The following is a 21,264-nucleotide window of genomic DNA, read 5'->3' as shown; positions in this document are numbered from 1 at the left end:
ATTTATTCGGGACTGCACCACTTTTGGTTTCTGATTATTCCTGGTGTGATAAATGATGAGCGTTGACCTGTGAGTATGTTTACTGTTTGTTATCAGCGCATAAATGAATAAACTACAGTTATGTTAGCATTTCGATGGTGCGGCGGGTTGAGTTTAAGGTAGGTAGATGGCGTTGGTGTGCGGTGCGCAGAGCACACAGAGCGCTGCAAGCGCGCACAGCGCCGCACCGACCCCCTTCGGACGCGCGCGTCAAAGCCGCAAAGCGACCGACACAACAATTCGCGCACCGTTGCGGTATGAGAATACCAGATTCGGGCTGCAAAATCGCCGAATCCACGCCACACGCCCGAACTGTGACCTGTCGCGAAACGCAGCCGAGACTGCGAGGCATCATCGTCGCGCGCGCCGGGTCGCCTTCACGCCAGCCGTGGTGCGTGCGAGCGCCGCGATTATAACGCGCCGTCGACGCTCACCCAGCGCGCAGTGCACGCAGTGACACGGGCCCGCGAGGACGACGTACCGCGCCTCCGAAACCAGCAGGAGAAACACACCACAGCCGCCGTACCGACGCAGTGTGTGCGTGTGCAGAAGAGCCGCAGCAGCAGCAGCAACCCCAGTGTGCGAAGTGCGACGTGATGTGAGCGCGTGTAAACACGAGCGGCTAAAAATATCGAAGAACGAACGAACGCCCAGCGCGCGCCGCGCTGCACTTGCAAACAAAACAAAGGCCAGCGCGCGATCGCGCCCGGACTCTCTCGGTGGTGATAGTGCGACGAGCGACAATCCGTTGGTGGATAAACCAGCCAGCCAGCCCGTGTGTGTGCATACACATCGCATCGAGGACATTATGGTGAGTGCTAAATGTAAACACGACGCATCCTCGCTTTGCGCTCGAGCTGCGAGCTCGCTGCAACCTCACACTCTCGAGGTGATGTCAAACCCATCGACGCACACTCGTCCTTCCACCTTAACATCACTCATACACATAAAAACAGCTAGAAAATCACTAAAAATGTTGGATTTCGGTGTAATTCCGCGATTGATTGATGTCAAAAAGGGTTTCTCGGGGGTTGAATGATTGGCGGCGCATGGGGTAGGTCGTGGTGCGGCGCCCGCCGCCATTTTCTGTCGCAATTACGGCATCGCGACGCGCGCGGCGCTCCCCCGCGATATATTCTCATGCATGCGAAACCAGCGATTCGCGTAAACAGCCAGCGAAGACCGCCTAAGGGGTTTCAAGGTCGTGCCATAGTTGCAAACAAACATTGTTGTTGTGTAAACGGTCAGAAATGATTATTTTCGCTGCGAGTCGTGATTACTGGCTGCGCTCAACTTGTGTGCGACTCCAGTTTGCTTCTCACGTCGTAGTTTTCTTGAGCAATACTCGCTTGAAAGTCATGCATGCTATCGTAAGTAATTGAAAAGTTTGAAACATTTCGACGTCGAGTGGAATTAGCATTCATTAACAACGTGTGTGTGTGTGTGTTGAGATAGAGAGGAATTGTTTCGCGAGGTTTTTGGCAATCCGCGCGCGTGTTCTCATGCATGCAGCAGGAATCGCAGGAAAATTGCGACAGCCCGAACAATGTTGAAGTGGTTGATGCCTCAACAAAGTTTGTAAATCGGTCCGCATTCGCACGTTACGATTTATTTCGCGATGCGCATCGACGAGTATGTTGCTGATAGTCGCAACGAGCGAGTTTTACGGAAGTGTTTGCGTCGAAAACACGCGCGTGTTGCAATAAGGAAGTTGGCCGCGCGAATATTCGGCAAATGTCAAACTTGCTGTGTTTGCATAAATTGCGGCGCGCGCGTGAGTTTCCGGGTTGTGGGCCAGCTGAAATTTTTCGGTTTTTCGACCTCTGACAATGCGCGCCCGCCGCCCGGATTTGCATACAATGCGCCCTCCCCGAACGGGCCCCGCTAGTGCCATCGCCCGCCCGTGCTTGTTTATCAAATTGTTTAATAAACCGAGAGAGTTCAATTAATGCTGATTGCCATCGGGCCGCGATCACTTAAGGGTCACTCAACCTTTCTGCCGGCGCGAACAACAAACAAGATTTCACGGCAAAATATTGACGTGAAATGTGCAATAAAACAACGCAACCACGATTAAAACATATTGCCAAGACGATAATTACCTAGATTTTGCACAATAAATTGTTACAATTGGCAGGAGACACAAATATTCGCGTCTCTTGCAGCGATTTGTGACATTGAAACACACGCTTGTGTGTTTATTGTTGGTAAATGTCAAACGTGTAACTTCTTAAAACATTCAGCGTGAATATATGCATACACGCACGGTGAGTGATGGCTGCGGACGGCGAATTTGTTTAATAATATTAACGCGCTGACGACGGCGATGATGATTTCGCCGGGTCAAGCACGCTAATTCACCCAATTCATAAATAGGTTTCTCATTAATTTATTGACATGTTCGTGACGATAACGTCGCGATTGTTTACGTCCTCCGCTGTGTTTCGGCGTGTGCTGTTGATGAATCTTGTTTACTCGTGAGGTGTTGGAATATTGGGATTTGGGAATTCATCCATCCAGTCTTGGGGCTGGGTCGCGCGACCTTCGGAAATTGGTACAACTTAATTATTTGTTGCGCGCGGCTCGCGCGCGCGCGAACGCGTAAAAAAGAAATGTTGCGAAAATTTCGTCGTCGTTGTGCGCGCGATATCGACGACTGCAGCAGCAGCTGAATGTGTTTCATGGCTCGGCTCGCGCCGCGTATTTGTTATTGCTTTTAGTAATAGTTGCACACCTTCAAGGTCTCCGCCATCGGCGTGCGCGCGGCTTTTTTCTCGGAGGTGGCTCCTCGGCGACATGATTTTAAGTCGGTCACGCGTTGATTTTTCGTCGCAAGAGCGCGGAGGTCGCCGGAATATATGGAGTACGTGCTCAGTTGTTGTTGTGTATCTCTATGCATGCATATCTCTTGCAGAGCTTCGCGAAATTCGCGTTCACTTTCAAGCGCGTGTCGACGACGACGACGACGACTTTTGAGCTGGTCAGCGTTTATAAATGCCGCGCGCCACCGTGTGAATCATATGATTTGTCGCGTGCATCACTTTTGAACGAATCCTCGCATTCCGACCGCGGACAATTACGTAATCATCTTCAATGTCACTCGGGAGCCATCCAAGTTCGATAATTAGCTATTGACCGAAATTTCCCCGCCGGTGAGTCGCGATTCACGATTAATTATTATGCAATTAAATTGTTGATATTTTAATTTGTCGGCAATTATATCGGCACAAATTGTTGACACAGTAATTCGAGTATTAAACATTTGATTTCACCTCTTAGGAGGTGAAGAACTTTGGTGTCCCACTTTGCTTTTTGCCAATTTTATTCATTTTTTATCACTTTTTCTTAGAAACAACGCTTTATGATAAAATTCTCATGTTACAAATCATCTCCCAGTTATTCTTGCAGAGTCAGCAGGAAATCTGCGCAAGTTCTCGCCTGGATATCGCGAATTTGGAGATAAATAAGCGATGAAACACGCAAAATGCAAGTGAATCGCCATTATTTCCAGCTGATGTTTGACCGTGACTAAGAAAAACTTCAATTGAAACACACTATCATCACGCCGTCGCAGACATTGACGATTATTAGTTGTGTATCGTTGATTGTTACTCATCGAGATTTTCCACATGCGTGCGTATCACCTGATGGTGCCGCTAATCGTGTTTCCTGCTCGCCGAGAAAGGTGTTGTTGTTTCTTTACTTTGCGACGGTTATCGCCGCCAGACTAGACATCGACAAGCCGCTCTTATCATATAATCTGACCGGGCGTGATTAGCGCTTATCGGGCATGCTACTAGCGTTACATGCAAGCGCATGGAATTTTTTTTCACTTCGGTTCGGTGAAGAAGTGTAATGTGAAGAGGCGCGATATCGCATTGTGTGTGACACTGCGTTTCGCGCGAAATTACAGGTTTCTCGTTTGAATTGTGCGCCGGTGGTATTGCAGGTTTTCTGTGCGCGACTTGCGGTTTGTGTTGGTAGATGGCGCTGTGTGTCTGATTTAGTCTTTTCGGAGTTTTTGTTACTGCAGCGGACAGTCGGACTGTCAGTCAGACTGGGAGTCAAGACTGTCCGTCTCAGTTGGTTATAAATTTGTGGGTTTTTTTTTTCGGCTGACCTTTGCTGTGTGTAATATTTTTTGTTGCGTTCGGCGCATTTCTTTGACGAATTATTTTAGTTAGTTCAATTAGCCAACCTTGGTAGTACCCGCACGTCGTGTCGGTACTTATCGGTAATTGGTTTCGCAATCGCGTTTCTTCGCCGAGAGATATTGAAATTGCCTAGGAAATTTCGCCGGTTGCGAAGGCAGGATTTAATTCGATATTTTTACATGTTTTTTAATTGTCGTTGTAATAAAAGTCGTAAAGTCGGTTTCATGGCTACTTCGTCGTTGATTATTATTTGGAATGGAAAGGCACCAATAAAAATTCATTTCAAACTTTAATATATTTGAAGTCTAAGTTTCGAAAAAGTTCGGCTACAGAAAAGTGTATTTCCTGGTTTGTGTGTTGGTAAAAAATGCGTATAAGAAGTTGGTTGAAGTCGCGCCATGATTTCTGGTAGGAATAACAATGGAGGCGAAGATTTGCGCGTAACATCCTGTATCCTGCGCCGACGATTTCCTTGTATCGGTTGCGGTACTGACCGCTGCCAAGGCCTTCGTCGGTTTGCACTTCTCATTAAGCGGGCGACTGAACGACGCGGTCGCCCGAGCCGCCGGTGGCGGGTCGCCATGGCAACAGTGTGTGTGTGCCGGCGAGGCCTACTTACGGGCGCGCGCCGCCGCTGGGCGTGAGCCGCCAAGGACTCTCTCTCAACCGACTGAGCCGTTTTCCGCGCGCGCGTGCGCTGGAAGGAACAAAAGCAAAAGCCGGCCGCGACGTCGCACCCGCGCCGACGACGACGACGCTGACCGACCGACCGACCAGGCCGGCCGGCGCGCGCGCGCGCCTGACGCGAAAGGAACGAGAAAAAATAAAGTGTAATTTGTTAACCTTCATAGTTCAACGACTTCTTCGGCCGGCGCGGCGCGCGCGCTGCTTCGTCACGCCGCTCGCACGCACCATGGCTGCGCTGTTGTGCTACGAGAGCAGCTGACGACGACGATGGGGACGGCGGTGTGACGCGGCGGCGCGACTTGCCGCTTTTCGTCTTTTGTTCACTGGCTGCTGAGCAGCGCGAGGAAGTGTCGCGCATCGCCGCTATGACATTTCCACTTTGCCGTGACATATGTTCATATCAAACGCACCCCAATCGTTGGATGTTCATTCACGAAATTAAAACACAGCGCGCATACAATTTGTATCGCGTGTGCATGTGTGTGCATGTCCTCCTTTATTCATGTTTGCAGTCATAAAAGGAAGTTGCTTAACCTTAAAAATTCCGAGCGCATTGTTTGCCGAATGTGAAAATAAATGTTGTCTCCTTTGTTCGCAGAATAAGAATGACGTCGCCAAGGAAAACAACTGATCGTCTGCGCGCGCCGACGCACAAATAAGGTGAGTTTCAGTTTGTTGCTGGCCGCGTCGAAATTGAAAGTCGAATCGGGTTTTTCGGCGCGCCCCGGTGGAGAGAGCGAGGATCCCCCTATCAGCCACAGCGCGTGCACGCGCCTTGCCTCCCCCTCGTCGCGCGTCCACGGAAAAGGGTGCAGGCAGGGTGCAGTAACCCCTAACAACACGCCGCGTTTGCTGCCTGCTGCGGATCAATAAACTCCCAGCCGGCATCGCGGCCGCGCCGCCTCGCGCCTTCACGGCCGCATTCGAAGGCCCCCGCTCGAACGTGCGATGCTAATTATTGCGATCAACATTCGCGAACAACGTTCTCGATCAATGACTTGTATTTTGTTGTAATTATCCACCATCGAATGTTCGTTTATCATGCGACATGTTATATTCTGAGTCATTTCTATTAAAACCCATGGGTTTTAATTGTAGGAGTTTTTAAAGTTTTGTTATGCAGGAGATACAGGGTGTTTTCATTCTGAATTGAGTATTCCTTTGTGAGGGCTGTGGGATTTGGATGGTGGGGGTAGTATTCGGGCGGCGTCGGCGGGTGGTCGGATGTGTTCGGTGGGCGCTAGGGCACACCAACGTCTTCGATCGCATGACGTGCGCCCGGCGGCAGTGGCGTCGCGTCAGTAGTGCTGGCCGGCGCAGCGGTCATGATAACGTCGTCCGCGCCTCCATCGCCCTCAACATCCGCCGCCGTTGCAGTGTTACCCGTGTACACATCGCCGCCGCCCGGACTAGTGCTGCGCGCCGGTGGCAAGCCGCCCCTGTTCGTGCATCACCACCATCACCTGCACCAGCCGCCGCATCCGCTCGCCCTTTCGCCGGCGGCATTTGTACGGTGCTTCGTGAGTGCGCGTATCTCGGGCGTCGGCGACGACCTCGGTCTGGTGCTACCCGCCGCTGGTGGTCTCTTTCACGCTCCGCTGCGACGTGCCGGCGCGCCCGCCGCCTGCTGGGGCGGCGGCCGACGCGCGTATGTCGGCTGTCTTCTGCCGACTGCCGATTTCGTCCTGCGACATCATCATCAGCCACATCACCTGCCCACGCACCAACGACAACGCGGGTACTTTCGCTCCTTTCAGCCTACTATGGAAACAAGGTAACACCTTGGTTGTTGGTTGTGCTTCGCCCCGGTCGCACGCACAATGCGCCTCGTTTCCTCGTTTTGTGCCTTTTTCCGCCGCTCGCTGCTGGCCTCTTTTGTCCGTGTGCGCTGTGGCTTCGCGCGCCCGCTTGGTAACTATTTTTTCGCCTCCCGGTCGGTTTCTCATGTCTCTCGGGTTACGCGTTCGAATTCGAGTTTCCTGTGACTAACTGCATGCACTTTGTGTGCTCGTGACGTCAGCAGGTATTTCCGGTGTATGGAATTGTGCGGTCGCTCGACCACATTCGGTGCCTTTTTTTTTTACCCATCGTCCCGAAATCGTCCTTGGAGGAGAACCATCCGAAAATACAACTTAAACTTTCTTTTACTCAAAATCATCACTATAGCAACATACTGAGTTTTGTATGTACATCAAAACATAACAAATCAGTTCAATGTCATTTTCATTTTCGGCGCGCACACGAAAATTTTCAGTAAAAACGTGATTTCAGCATTTCAATTCATCTACGAATTCAAACACGCGTGGTTTTTGCGCGCAAAAATGGTCCGCGCGCAGCGAGATTTACGATTCTCAATGAAACTGCGAAAGCTCTATGGAATGAGGTAATAACAATCGTCTTAATGAGCAAATCGCTAAGTACGCGAACGCGAGTTACGCCTGCAAGGTTGCGCCGTCCTTATTTATTTATTGCCATTGCGCCATTCGCAGCCACACTGCTGTTATCGCGGCTGCACAAATCGTTAAATAATTGACGCCCGGCGTGTTTTGCCAAAAATCGCGGGATTTTTTCCAACGCGCTGTGTGACTAAACTCGCGTGGATTATTTAATTCACCGAAGTTTGTCTTACTCATGAATCTCGAATGTAAATGTATTGTAATCTGGGTACTTGAAATGTTAAATTTGAATGTTTTTGCATATCAAACAGCAACTTACTCATCCGATTCGTTTGTTTTCAGGTGAGACACGACGTTTTTTTTTTCTTCTGCCATTCTTTCAACGGTTGGGTACGCTCTGTGTGTGTAAGTATGCAGCCGGCGCGCGAGTTCAATGACAGTAAATCGCCGAAAAAGAGTTAAAGGTCTTTAAATACGCCTAAATTTACATCTAAGCAGCCAGCAGCAGCGATGCACTTGCGCTCGTCTGCGCACTGAGTGCACTTGTGCAGGAATAAAACGAGAGTGCGCGTCGCCGATTTCGACTATTTATAGAACTAATTCCAGCCTTCCAGCGTTGAAAACGCGCGTTTCCAACATCATTTTCCGTTCGATTTGTGGTGCGTGCGAGAGCGGATTATGAACGCGCGTCGATTTCGCAGCGGTCTTTAATTGCATCCCTTCCTCCCACATTTTTTGCGTTCAAAGCCGACCAGCGCAGATTGGAGCAGCCCGAAGAAGACAAAAAGCAGCCGCGATTTTCTCATTGTTGTAATGCATGCATCTCCTCCAACCAGTGTCAAAAACCGCCGGTGCGAAATCGACTCTCGCGCTTCGGGCACGCTCTCACAGCGAGCGTCGTTTCTCGTCCAAGGTCGTGCGCATGTCGACACGTAAATAACATTCGTACATGAAAAGAAGTCGCGCGTTTTTAACGTCTGCGCTCGCGGCCAGGTTGCGCGCTCGCCGCTTTCGTCATTTTTAATCGCCGCGGACGCGGTGCGTGTCGCGTATTTATATCCCAGTCGCGCGCTGTGCGGTGCATCTTTGCGCTCCTTTGCTGCCGCCCGATATCATGGTTGTTGTTTTTTCCACTTCTTCGCCGCGGGTTTATTTATGTGGATGATATCCACGAGGAGCGTTGTTGTTTCTGCTCGTGAGGCATCCCGGCATGCTCTATTTTTAAAATTATTTTGACCTTTTTGATGAAATTGAGACATATCTATTCTTCCAAGGGCAAGAGCGTTTTGTAACTGGAAATAACGGTCATTTTCTGGTCACTTAGAATGTTAAATAGAAATCTATTCAGCTTCTCTACTACACCGAAGTTTTTGAAACTAGTATTTATTCCATTTCTCATTGTCGAATTTTATTCCGTAGTTGAAAGTCTCTTTCAACTATCTCGACCGTCAGCGCATCTTTTACTCTTTGCCCTTGCCCTCGTCTCGTCGACTTTGTATCTTCGTGTCGGTTTGATTTTTTTCGCACCTAGATCGAGAGCTGTACCCGGCTAGACTCGCGGTGTGCCTTCGGCTGGGCGTCTAGCGCGCACCAAGAGGAAAATTATACCACAAACCGGTTTCGACGTTTTCCCCACATTTCACCTGGGCGAACGCGCCGCGTCAGCTGTGTTAAGTTATTGTTGGGTCTTTTGTTTCGTGCGATGCACCACCAGCAGCCGCTGCAAGGCGCTCGAACCGAAACGTTGTTTGATCATTTTTCGGGCGAGAACGCTTCAAAATGCACGCCATGTGATGTTTAGATATTGATCTCGCAATGGAAACCCTTTTTTTTTTTCGTCGTTTTTGTCGACTACCAAATATTTCCCAGCGGAGAGATTGTTTCTAAACAAAATTTTGTTTACATTTCGTGATTGTAAAGGAATTTTTATTGTTATTAGTCATGAAACTACCGAAAGAAAACTGTTTAATTGTTTGCCGATTAAACTCGGGTTATTTTATTGCCGATTTCTGCATGTTGCTCGTTGGAATATTTACCAAACACAGTTCTGAGTCAGAAACACGGCTTATCGGGCGCCATTATGAACTTAACGGTCGATAAAGTACGCTCAATATCTTACTTAGAAGCTTATCATTGTTACAACAAACATCAACGGGGTGTATCTTGACAATTATCGATTCACTCGTAGATCTAATCGTTTCGTTCCTGGTAGATTATCGTAATTGTTGTTGCTTCGATTCTAATTCTACACGAATGTTTAGAAAACGGCATGTTTATCGAAGTGTTTACGCGTGTTGTGTGATGATGATGTGCATCTGCGACACGACGCGAATTCAGCACACACGAGTGAAAATAAAAAAAAGTGTGTGTCTTTTTTCGCAGCGGCAGGCATTATCTTTCGATGCTAAAATGGGCCAAGGCGCTTTTCTGCGTCGCGTCGTCGTCGACGAGTGTGAGCGGTGAATTTTAAGCCTAAGGTTAAATTTTGAAATTTGTGTGAGCGCGTCGTGCGCTTGCATCACTGCAATGTAATGTTTGGTTTTCGCAAGTTGGCGGACGAAGGAGAGAAAATCGTTGTTGGCGGTTTCCTCAGAGCGGAGAGAACAATGAATTTCTCCGCGTGTGCGCGCGCCCGAGCGAAATCCTTGCCGAAATTCACCTTAACACCGTTTTGCAATTATGTTACACATTTGGCTAATTATATTTTTGCGAAAAACTTGTTATTAACCAATATGTGTGTGTGTGTGTGTGTGTATGCGCGGCGTGGAATAATAACACTGATTGTTGTTCCTAATTTGAGTGAAACTCGTCCACCATCAGTGTTAGTGTTGCGGATGCCCGACGCGCATCATCAATTATTCGAAGCGACGCCGGGCGACTTTAACAAACCCGGCGTCCGTGGGGTTGGACGCGCAGTTCCCCTTTAAAGCGAGTGCATTTTCTTGCTTTTGTTGGCGCGCCGAGTTTCGAGTTTGAGGCGAAGTTTGAATTCCACGCGCGCATGCATCACGGCCGATGGGGGCACATGACGTGCTGCCGCGCTGCCACCCCTCGACTCTACACCCTGTTTCACTGTGTGTGTGTGAGAGTATTGCGCACGGGTTCAACCGTCCTGTGTGCGCGTGTGTTATTGATCGCGCGCGGCCAACCGTCGGCGGCGAACGCGCTTCGCGAATACACCACCACAGCAACAACCCTATATCGAAATCGCATGCAACTCGTGGTGCGGCGAAATGCAAAAATTGTGCTCCCGCATGCACACACACACGCTGTTTGCGTCGTTCTTGGCCGCTTTCATGACGTCATAATCGATAACTAGCGAGAAAACAAACGCACGTCTCGATGATGGGAACCGTGCGCCGCGCGTTGTGTACAATGACGAAACAAACCGAAACTCGCGGCTGTTGTTCGTCGGTTTGTGTAACAATGCAATACACCGAGTGTGCACGGAAATAATGTGATTTGAAAACTAATGCGCGCGGTCAATCAAAGTTTTGCCACGCTCGGCGTGACTAACGCCTTGATTTCCACGAATTTTCATCTATCACGTTGTTTCCCAACGGAAAGAAAAGCGAACGCGCGTTACGAGCAATGTAAAAAAGTAAAAACAAAAAGGGTAAAAGTAAAAACTGGCGATTCGCCGAGCGCGTTCGCGCCGACTCGGGTTGGGTTCGCGCGAGGCCGACGATGTGGATGGTAGGGATGACGGGCGCGCACCGTGCGTTCTGCATTTGCCGCCGGCAGTTCGTCAGCGACCGCAGCGCGCGTCGGAGCCGCAGTCGTCGCACAACCATCTCGTCGTGACTCGTTTTCCGCTTACACACATACCTCTCGCTGCGACTACTGCGCGCGCGCACTCGCCGACGACCGTTGCGTTTTTAAATTTAAAATCCGCGCCACCAAAACGGAAGAGGCCGTCGCGATTGCAATTCTCTCTTCGCCGGTGTTCCCAACCACGTGTGTTGTGCAGTGCGTGTGGTACAAATGCTAGTGCAAGTGATATTGTGCGTGTCTCTCACGGTGATAATGTAACTGCGTTTCTTACACGAAGTCGCCTTCCAACGAAACAAAAAAAGAGACATTCATATGTGGTGCGTTTTACATTACCATCTTCTCTCACTCTCACACTCACACATTGCACTGCAGCGCTGGTGATAGGAAGTAGCAGAACGCACAAAGCCCACGAGAAGAGCGAGCTTGCTTTGCTCGGGGTGCTATAGGGCGCTAGGGGTGCGAAATACGATGGAGATTGAGCGACGCAAGTGAGTAGCATGCGAAACGCAGTCCACAATCCTCCGAAACTACCTTTATCTTTCTCTGTGTAACTTTTGTGTGTGGCGATGTGTGCGTGAATGCGGCCATGTGCTTCAGAAATTAGGAAACCATGTGGGATCCATGTCAAAGCAGAGAAAATGGCGAAGAATTTTGCAGACAAGGCCCGGAAAATGAACAAATCAAGGGGGAAAATCACTTCTTTAACCGATAGTCATGCATGCAATCCATCTTGAAGTCAATGTAGAAGAAGAAAAATGTTGATGCGTTCATTTTGAGCCCATTTTGTTGAAGATTAATGCATTCTTCGTCGATTTTTCTTTTGCTTGCGCCATGTTTTAATTGAGCAAATCTCTTCCTTCAGTGGTTTTGTGAGATTTTTCTTTTGTTTGTTCGTTTTCCATGCGGTCTGGCTACCAGAATTCTTTGTTTAATTGTTCGACTACTAACAATTGTTGAATATTCATCGGGGCAGCAGCGTAGTCACACTCTGTGTTTGTGAAATTTTCAAATTCCTGTTTGGTTTCTTGCGTTTCATTCAAGTTCTCGTCTCCTCTGCACTTCTCGGTCCCCTGTCGGGTGTGTGTGTGTGCGTTTCGACCATTTGCTCGAATCTTTTGTTGAATCACCTCGAGGTCTCCAGACCTAGACTTTTGTTGCCGACCATGTGGTTGTTGTGGCTCGGCTCGGTTCGTTTCTCGTTGTTGTTTCGCTTCGTTTGGGCTCTCCTCGAACTCGAAATTCTCGTGCGTGTCCGCATGCATTGTGTCGCCTGCCTCCTTCTTTCCTCGTCGCTCGCGGTGGTTCCTTCCATGGGTTTCTTCCCAGCGTCAGCGCGCCTCGCTAGACGAGACTCTCCGCCGCGCTTCGGAGGAAACGAACGACCTGAAACGAATCGACCTTGAACTTTTTTTTTTTTTACTTTTTCATTATTGCCGCGTCGCCGCGCGTTCTTTGTTGGCACGGCATGCCACTGCACACACTCACACGTTTTCCCCGAGATTTACCTGCGCGAGCAAACAGTCCGCTGGTTTCTACCTGCGTTTCGAGGCTCTTGTGGCTGCTGTTGCTTGCTCCTAAACATTTCGAAGAAGCACCGAGCTTTCAAAACCAACAACGCTACCTACCCGTACTACCGCGCCGCATAATTTTGAAGTTTTAAAGTTTCGAGCCTCTTTGGAGGCTCTCCGTGGTACGCTGTTTCTGTACCTGATGCGACCAGACGACCCATCTCGGGTGCGGGTCTGTGGAACAGCTGTGATCATGCCATCCATGTGGTGGCAGAAGCAGCTTTCTCACATGTCTAGCACCGGCCTAGTCCTCGACACAACACGATGCAATTGAAAGTGCGCTAATGTGGTTTTAATTCCACTTGTTTTTGTTGTTTGTATTATGCGCACGCCGCGATTACGACCGTATGTACGAGTCTCATTTTCGTTTCCTTTTGTTTTCATGAATTTTACTGACTTTCGTAGTTTTGTCCCGACATTTGTTTAGGAAGTTCGCTTAAGTTGCGAGTTGTACGTTTAATTTGGCGTCGTGATGCATTTGCGCTCGGAATATTCATGCCTTTTGTTTCCACATTGCCGAGTGCGCACTCCCAAGTTACATCTGCTCAGCGCGTTCGGTTTCTCAACGCTCGACGCCGCTCATTGTCGAGAATTCAATGTTGATTACTTAATTTCTGGCGTTTTCTTTGTGCGTTGCGTTCACTGATCGGTCGGCGCACGTCGCTTTGTTCGCACAGTGCGCTTGCTCGAGACTGTAGCTAGCAGTCGCGGGGGCCGTTGTTGCGCGCCGTTTTTTTGTTGTTATTATTCGCTCCTATCGATGTAATAAGCAACATGGTTATAAATAGACATTGTTTCGGTCGGCGCGCCGCGTACATTACTTAACCATCGCGCACACAATTCATTCATGAGCGTGGCGCGAAGAAGCTCTCGGGATCCTTGTGACCCCGTTGCATCGGCATGATTTTTTTTGATCGGCCCTGAATTCGAAGTAAAGTAGGTCCAGACCCCGAATCGCGCGCTTTCCGCGCGCATTCTTTAACTGTTTTCCGTTTTGCAATGCTTCCCGAAATAAAAGTCGAATGTCGTGTCGCATCGCGACCGAGAACACTGCCACAGCGCGCGCTCGCTGTTCGCCCAAGGAGCTAGAAAAATGATTGAGCAACGCGCGCAGCAAAGGCTAAGAATGGACCTTGAACGACTAAAAACTGAATTATGTGCGATTGCAACACGTCCAAGCGTTTCACAAACATAAACACATTTGTAAACGCATTGCTTCTTCACGGCGACAGACACTCTGCTTGATTTGAACCTGAAGTAGTTTTCGTTAGTTTTCATGGAATGGAAGTTAGTTCTAATAGCAGCCATGATTCAATGGCATTTCCTCGTGATTCCGTAACGTATTATTGATTATTCTGACTCAGCTGTACACGCGGCGTGCGCTCGTGTGGGTGCCGCGTGAATGCATGTTATTTATTTTAAGAAACAGCTGATTCCACATACTACGTAACTAAAAACTAGCGACAGGCACACAAAGGGCCCCGTGCATCGACACATGTGCGCCGCCGGCGCTCTCCTGCTACCGGCCCTCGGGATGCGAGGCGGCCCGCGTGACTCACCCGGGGCCAGGCCCCACGCGCCCGACCTCCACCCGTTGGCCTCCCCTCGGAGCGCTCCCTGCTCACCGCTGCTCCGCTTTTCCTTTTCCCTCGCGCGAAGCGGCCATGTTGCTGCTCGAGTATTGAGCGAACGCGCGCGGTGTTACTGTGTGTGCGTGCGTGCATTTCGGCGTGCACTCCGCCGGCCCCGTCCCTTCGACGACGGGTAGCGGCGCGCCGACCGGCGGACGGGTCGCTCTGCGTTCGCACCGCTTTATGGGTACCCTACCGGCGACGAAGGCCCAACCCGACGACTCGCTTCTACCTCTCTGCCTGGCTGCCTGCCGCCAGCCTTCGACTTCGCTCGCTTGGTGCTGGGTTCGGAGTGCGAAATCGATTTTGTTTGCTTTGCCATTCGCTGTACTGAGCAAACCATGTCTAGCCGAATCCTACTCGAAAATCGCTCGTTTCTGGGCCCGGCTCCTCCGCCAAGACAGTAATTTGTCGAGGGAATATTTCCTATTCCTAGAATTCCGTATTTAACTTGAATGCAGAACAATTTCTTCGGCTTTGGCTTACTTCACAGGCCTGTTTTATTATTACGGTTCGTTTCATGCAAATTTTGAACAATATTGAAGTAAAACTCATATAATGTCTGACCGCTCGCGGCTTAGGCTTAGGTTTTGCGACATTTTGTTCGAAGATTTGTGCCCTTGGCCAGGTAGACGGTCATTGAAAGTGCACAGTATGTATTTATGCTTCACCAGCTGTTCACAATTCGAATTCTACCTGCCGTTCACGACGAAATTCGCCGGAATAACGAACAAAGTGCGCTTGGGACAATATACCCAGCACAACAATAATGCGGATTACAAGCACGGTAGTCGATTTTTGGCGAATTGCATTTACCTGTCGCATTACTCGTATTTATGGCGGGGCCCCCCTTCTCTTCGCCGCCGTGCGAACGGTTTTTCGGCGATCAGGCAGGTACTGGTACCCCGGCGGTCGGTCGTTTGCTCGTTATCATCTCGCATCCATTCCGTCGACGCGCTCATTCCGTCCGTTGTGCGCTCGTCGAACGGTCGTCGAGAACGTTGAACACATGGCGTTTCTTCGCCGTTGAACGAACCGCCGGTGTCGGTACGTTAGCGTTTTGTTCGCTCTCGCGTTCGTGTGCGCTTCGCGCGTGGCTGTCTCTGCTGTTGTGTTTGTGTGTGTGTGTGTGTGTATAAACCGCCTGGGTACGGTGCGTTGGCTCGAGCAAAGGGGAACTGGCTTTCCGGGGCGCACCACTTCGATCGCACACATGTCAGTCGTGCACGTCTGCAGCCGTAGCCCAACGAACACTCGGTAATTTCGTGCAGTTCACATTTTTCAAATTTTTCTCCTTGAGGTCGCCCAGCGCCGACATTTTGTTTCCACCTCGAGGGTAGGTGCACCCTGGGTCGTTGCGATTGCTGTTGTTCTCTTGTGTGTGGCTTTGTGTGATGTTACTTTGCGTTGTTGTTCTTGTTGTTGTTATTTTACTTAATTTGGTTTTGTTTGTTTGTTGCAGGTACAAGAGCGGCAGTACAGTGCGTTCGAGCACAGCGAGAAGTAACGGTTGCGCGGGTGGCAGTAGCACCGCGGCGGCCGGTGGCGGTGTCGGCGCGGCCAGCGGCGGCGCACATTATCGCCTACTCGTGGGCGCGCGGCCCTCTTCGTGCGAAGTGCGTCGCGCCTACAAGGCGGCGGTGGTGCCGTGCAAGACGGGGCGGCGACGCGCCCGTGGCATGAGCATGGGCCAGAAGGTCTCCACCGGTGTTAAGGTCGTGAATCGGGACACGGCCGCCCCATACAAACCCGTTATCCCTAGGGAACTAGCACAAGTGAGTGGTCATCATTGTTTTTTTTTTCCTGTTGTTGAATGTGTTTGGGTGTTTACTGACGCATGGCGCTTGCAGGATTTTGCGCGACCCCCCAGACTCGACATGTTGCTGGATATGCCACCAGCGCTACGCGAGACCCAGCTGAAATACAGCTGGAATGCGGACGACCGCTCGTTGAACATCTTCGTCAAGGAGGACGACAAGCTCACCTTCCACCGACACCCCGTCGCGCAAAGCACCGACTGCATCCGCGGAAAAGTCGGCTTCACAAAGGGCCTGCACACGTGGGAAGTGTGCTGGAGCACACGACAGCGTGGCACACATGCTGTCGTCGGTGTTGCCACCGCCGAGGCACCCCTGCACAGTGTTGGCTATCAAAGCCTCGTCGGTAGCACAGATATGTCCTGGGGCTGGGATTTAGGTAAAAGCGAAAAAAGTGCCATTTTTGAATGTATACTAATGTCTGGGACATTTTTAGGTCGCAACAAATTGTACCACGACGCGAAGAATAACGCGGGTGTTACATACCCTGCGCTATTGAAACCGGACGAAACCTTCATCGTGCCGGACAAGTTCCTCGTCGTCTTGGACATGGACGAGGGCACGCTGAGCTTTGTCGTCGATGGGCAATACCTGGGCATTGCATTTCGCGGCCTCAAGGGCAAAAAGCTCTACCCAATCGTGTCGGCCGTATGGGGCCATTGCGAAATCACGATGAAGTACATTGGTGGCCTTGATCGTAAGTACTGCACGCATACGCTACTCTAGAATTCTAAGCGCGCCCGCCGTAACACCGAAAAAATCGAAACGTACACGACCCGCGTGCGAAAAGCGCTAAGGAGTCGACGCACTGACGCTTCACGGTCACTCGCCGCTCGACGCGCGCGCAATTACAGCTCCTTTTCCTTTTGGTCGCTGCTGCTCGTGTTTTTTTGCCGACACATACATGCGCGTTTGTCTCTTTTAATGATCACCGAGCGAATCTCCCACCTTTACCAGTGCGCTGCGGGCTGCCGTGTGTTAAGTCGCGCGTTGTGTTAAAATTCGTTTTGTGCGTTCGCGGCGAAGAACCTTGAGATTCAAGGGCGTCCGGGGCCCGCCACAGTCAGCGAGCGGGCGTCGGTCGACGAAAAACGGCACGAAATCCGAACGTTGTCCATCCACGGGCCATTCAAGATGGGCGCGTCATGCTAGAATGTTCAAAACTTGCGGCGCGTAACTTATAATAATTTATCGCTTTTTCTAACATGTTTTTTGTGTTTTAGCCGAACCATTACCATTGATGGATCTGTGTCGCCGCGTGATCCGACAGCGGCTTGGCAAGCAGCATCTGGACGACAAAGTGACGTCACTGGCTCTGCCTGCCGCCCTGCAGACCTACCTGCTCTACCGCGATCGAAGATAATATCTGTTGCTGCGCCAGTTGCTCTACCAGCTGCAGCACCGTCAGCGGGCCGGCGAGCTGGACTCTGAGGACGACGAGGATGACGACGCGACGGCCGTGGCTGCGGCGATGGCGGAGGAGTAGAGCGCGCGGTGCCGTCTCACCGTTGCCCCTCTCACCCATTTAACTTTTAATGCAAAATTATAAAAGTGTACCCACATACCACGTTCACTCGCAAAGGCATAGCTCCCCGCCGGGAGGGAAGGCGAACGTACGAAGCACACGGATTCGCGTGTGGATGGCTTAAGTCGAGCGGAGCGCGAACGCGTTTATCATGGCTTCCAATTAATTTTTATTTTGAGACACCCTCGCCGCCCCAAATTCGCCCCGAACGCTCTCCGCGCACTGAGAAGCAGCTTTCATTTTTAGTTGCTTGACTCGTGTTTTTATTAAATATTATAGCCTTTCTTTCTTTATTATTTTTTTGTTACTTATTGATAGTTGCTGCTCTTTAGCTGCTTGCATGAAATGATGAAAAGACGACACGCAGACCAAACCGAAAAACGCAATGTAAAGCGAAGCAAAAAGATCTCATAGCATATTTATGTAAATGTATTTGTAGAGAGCTGCGTTTCTACGATTTTAAGAAGCGTTTAAGCGAAAACAGATGTGTAAATATGTGCCGCCGACATTTGGGCGTTGACGGATGTAAATAGTTGGAAAACGAGGCGGACGCGTCACATTGTCTTTGGACGGAGCATGCGCGCGCGTCCGTCGAGTTCCGGTTTTGTTTGCCGTGATCCGCGTCTCGTTTCCGCTCGCAGACAACCATAGTTACAGCAACATTTAAATTTGAGACAATTTCTGCGCGAAAACCAAGCGTACGCAAACATCTGTGGGCAGTCTAGACTTATTTTTGTATATATTATTCTTAATTGCTAAATTTAATTATTGTAGTTAGGTACTTTTTGTTTTATCTCGACGGTCCTTTTTATTGTGCAACTAGAAGAGAAACGAAGGGACTATTGACTACTTGTAATATGTTTAGTTATAAGTGCCAGTTTTACGCCCATTCCCGGAGGTCCTCCTCCTTTCTCCCTCCTTCCCGTCCCCAATGCTCCGGAAAACACACACACCCTTGGAAGCTGCAGGAATTTTATTAATAACATGAAAATGTGCAAGAAAAAGGAGATGAACAATTGTGTGTTTATGTAATTTATAAAAGTAATATAAGTATTCGAATGCTAAAGATTTTGGAAGTGCTGTCGTGTCGCAATCGCAAGCACGCGGACATGAGCGAACAATTGTTAATTATATTTACGAGAAACTTGTACTTCCCGGTCTTTCCGAGCAATGATAATTTCTTTTTGTTTTCTTGTCGGACGCCCCTCTGGCGCGAAAGGGAATTTATTTATTAAGACTAATTTTTCGTTTTTAAATCAAGGAGAAACATAATTAACACGTCTCTCGTAAGTCGTAACGTAACGATTAAAATATATGATCTATAAATATATAAATACTGATGATAAATTAAACAAACCTATGATAAAGTGTAAGTAATAAGTAACAAAAATTGAGAATGAGTAAAATCGCAAAATTTTATTTATTTTTTGATTTTCTCAATATCCTTGAATGGCATATACTTTCAGGAAGGCAAATTTCAATCCTATATCATCTTTGTGGATGTTGGTAATTACATTACAGTTTCATGTATGCAGTCGAGTTTATATTCAATGCTTCGATCCTTCAACATTGAAAATAGTTCTCGTATTCTGCATTACGCGTTTATCAGTGCTGCGTACAAACAAATTTTTGTGTGGCGTTGCAGGAGGTAACACGCGGTGCGTTCAGCGCAACCGGCGCAGTGTCTGTCTAGCCGTCGGTTGGTCTCGTTGTGCATCCTGCACGTTGGTGCTCTTCCTGAGATTTTTATTATTAAAATTATACGTGGAACGTTCGGACAGTGCCAACAAAGTGTACACATATGCCGTCAACATTTCAACCTAACAATTTACAGAAACGTGCTTGTGCGATTCAATACTTCAGGGATGAAGGAATAAAGGAGTAAATAACATCAAGTGAAAACCAGCTTTTATTTAATCAATTCATTGAATGATTAGTTATTATGCTTTTGCCAATAAAGGATAATTTAATCTTATATTCTTGTTCTCATGTATATTTCGTGTTCACTTGCTCGTTTCCAAATTTAGTATTATTAGTAGTCTCGTCTAATACTTATGGTTCTTTATACTTGCCAATACTGTATATCACTTATAGTATTACATATATTGTTTTTTATTTTGAATAGTAATAATAAATAGAAGAAACTAGTTACCTTCGATAAGAGAGCCTATATCTAGCTTATATCTTATTTTTGTTATCTTTATATTTAGGTGCTATAAAGTTTTAGTTAATTTAGCGAATTAAAAATGAATTAAAGTCACAAATCACAGCGCATCTGATTTGTGTTTGTTTTTTAGATGTCAAGGAGTCGAACCGGACCTCGGTGTACAATTGTGAGTATTGAAATTCTTATCATTTTCATATCTGCTTTGTTCACGTAGCCTGCAATATCTTTTCCTTGTGTAGTCGATCGTGCGATGTTGTTCGGTACACACGTGTTTTGTTCACAAGTCGATCTTTGTAACTAGTTTGCTCGTTTCTTATGCTTGTGATTTTAAGTCGGCTTGGTTGAATTAGAATCGATCAGCAAATATAACATTTAGAGTTAGTGCGGCGTGAAGTTAATGAATTATCGCGCGTGGAAGTCAGAATTGTGTGGATTTTACAATGTGCGCACGTTTTGGCCGTCGGCCGTCGGATATCTTACGTCGGCTAAGAAGTCCGTCCCAGTGGTTTGTTTGTCCCTGTGTGGAACATTTTAACCGAGAAAGTGCACGTAGGTCACCTGACATTAACATTCGATGAATTAAACAATTAGTGAAGATGTTTCATGGACGAAATGAATTTATCAGACGTTAAGGAAAAGCGAGGTAACCGTTTGAATAAGAGTAAATACTCTGAGAAAATAATTCAATTTTAACAAATATTTTAAATTCAACATGTACTCATGTGATTGCATGTAATAAAAGTATACTTTTAATGTGCATTTGCAAGTATATTTGTCTATGTTTCCTTTTGTCGTTTCAAAATTAGATTTAAAGACCACATTTGATAGTACACGTATTTGAAATGCGAATAACGGAGTACATAAATGTTGTTGTTTTTTTAAAAAGGTGAGAAAAACAACAACGTTTATACCACCAGAAAACGAATAAAGACCCGATAAAGAGAGCCGTGTGTAGCTCAGGTGGCATGTACATATGCTAGCATGCTAGAGGTTCGTGGATCGAATCTCAGTTGTAGGCTTTATTAAATAATAAGAAATTTACGAAATGTGGGTTGCATACCACAAAATTCAAGATTCAAATGTTAGAAATAGCTTGAAAGCAAAAAGTACAACGAAGCAACAATAAGAATAAGTAGAAGATGGTGGAGGAGCAAATAGAAACTGGTAGCAGCAGGAGAGAGAGAGTATAGGAGAAGTAAGAAGAGAAGAAGAAGAAAGAGAGAAAGAGTATAGGAAGAAAGAGGAATAGGGGTGACAAATTTTTAAATTTTTTGGCACGTGTCGTTATAAGACTCTGCGGTCGATCTCCCCAGAGCGCCTCAGCTTTCGGTCAGTCTCCACTGCTTCGATCGAATCCATTGCTCCCCGGCCCATCCTACAGCTACGATGTCTCTGCGCTTCATCCCAGAAAGTATCAGGCATATCAACAATTTTTACGGTGGGGATCACCCCAGAGAGAGGAACTCCTTATAAGGACATCCTTTTAGAGAGCAATACGTAACTTCG

The 21,264-nt window shown here is 48.3% G+C and overlaps 1 protein-coding gene across 6 annotated transcripts; it reads left to right on the top strand.

Moving 5' to 3' along the window:
• The first annotated feature begins 638 nt into the window (after positions 1–638).
• LOC135802629 (protein gustavus-like) lies at positions 639–19,010 on the top strand. Of its 6 annotated transcripts, none has more exons than XM_065316238.1 (6): positions 639–850; positions 5,479–5,540; positions 15,712–16,024; positions 16,100–16,445; positions 16,503–16,763; positions 17,290–19,010. In XM_065316238.1, the coding sequence occupies exons 3-6, from the start codon at positions 15,929–15,931 to the stop codon at positions 17,427–17,429; spliced, it is 843 nt and encodes a 280-aa protein (XP_065172310.1). In that variant the 5' UTR covers positions 639–850; positions 5,479–5,540; positions 15,712–15,928; the 3' UTR covers positions 17,430–19,010. The 6 variants fall into 6 exon arrangements, with proteins under 6 accessions (XP_065172310.1, XP_065172311.1, XP_065172306.1 ...); XM_065316236.1 differs by lacking the exons at positions 639–850; positions 5,479–5,540 and adding exons at positions 11,034–11,367; positions 11,423–11,538; XM_065316239.1 differs by lacking the exons at positions 639–850; positions 5,479–5,540 and adding an exon at positions 6,585–6,654.
• The last annotated feature ends 2,254 nt before the right edge of the window (positions 19,011–21,264 follow it).

The sequence above is a fragment of the Atheta coriaria genome, unplaced genomic scaffold, assembly GCF_025399875.1.
Source record: "Atheta coriaria isolate IRGN ID8LTWV9N9 unplaced genomic scaffold, Caltech_Dcor_3.1 hic_scaffold_42_pilon, whole genome shotgun sequence".
Taxonomy (NCBI): Eukaryota; Metazoa; Arthropoda; class Insecta; order Coleoptera; family Staphylinidae; genus Dalotia; species Dalotia coriaria.
Note: the sequence above shows the minus strand (reverse complement) of the source record. Positions and strands in the feature narration are given on the sequence as shown.

Excerpts from the sequence above, each read along its gene's own strand:
- LOC135802629 (XM_065316236.1), top strand. The coding sequence starts at position 11,519 with ATGGAGATTGAGCGACGCAA. Across the intron at positions 11,539-15,711 it reads ATGGAGATTGAGCGACGCAA|GTACAAGAGCGGCAGTACAG; the intron begins GTGAGTAGCATG and ends TGTTTGTTGCAG. Across the intron at positions 16,764-17,289 it reads GTACATTGGTGGCCTTGATC|CCGAACCATTACCATTGATG; the intron begins GTAAGTACTGCA and ends TTTGTGTTTTAG.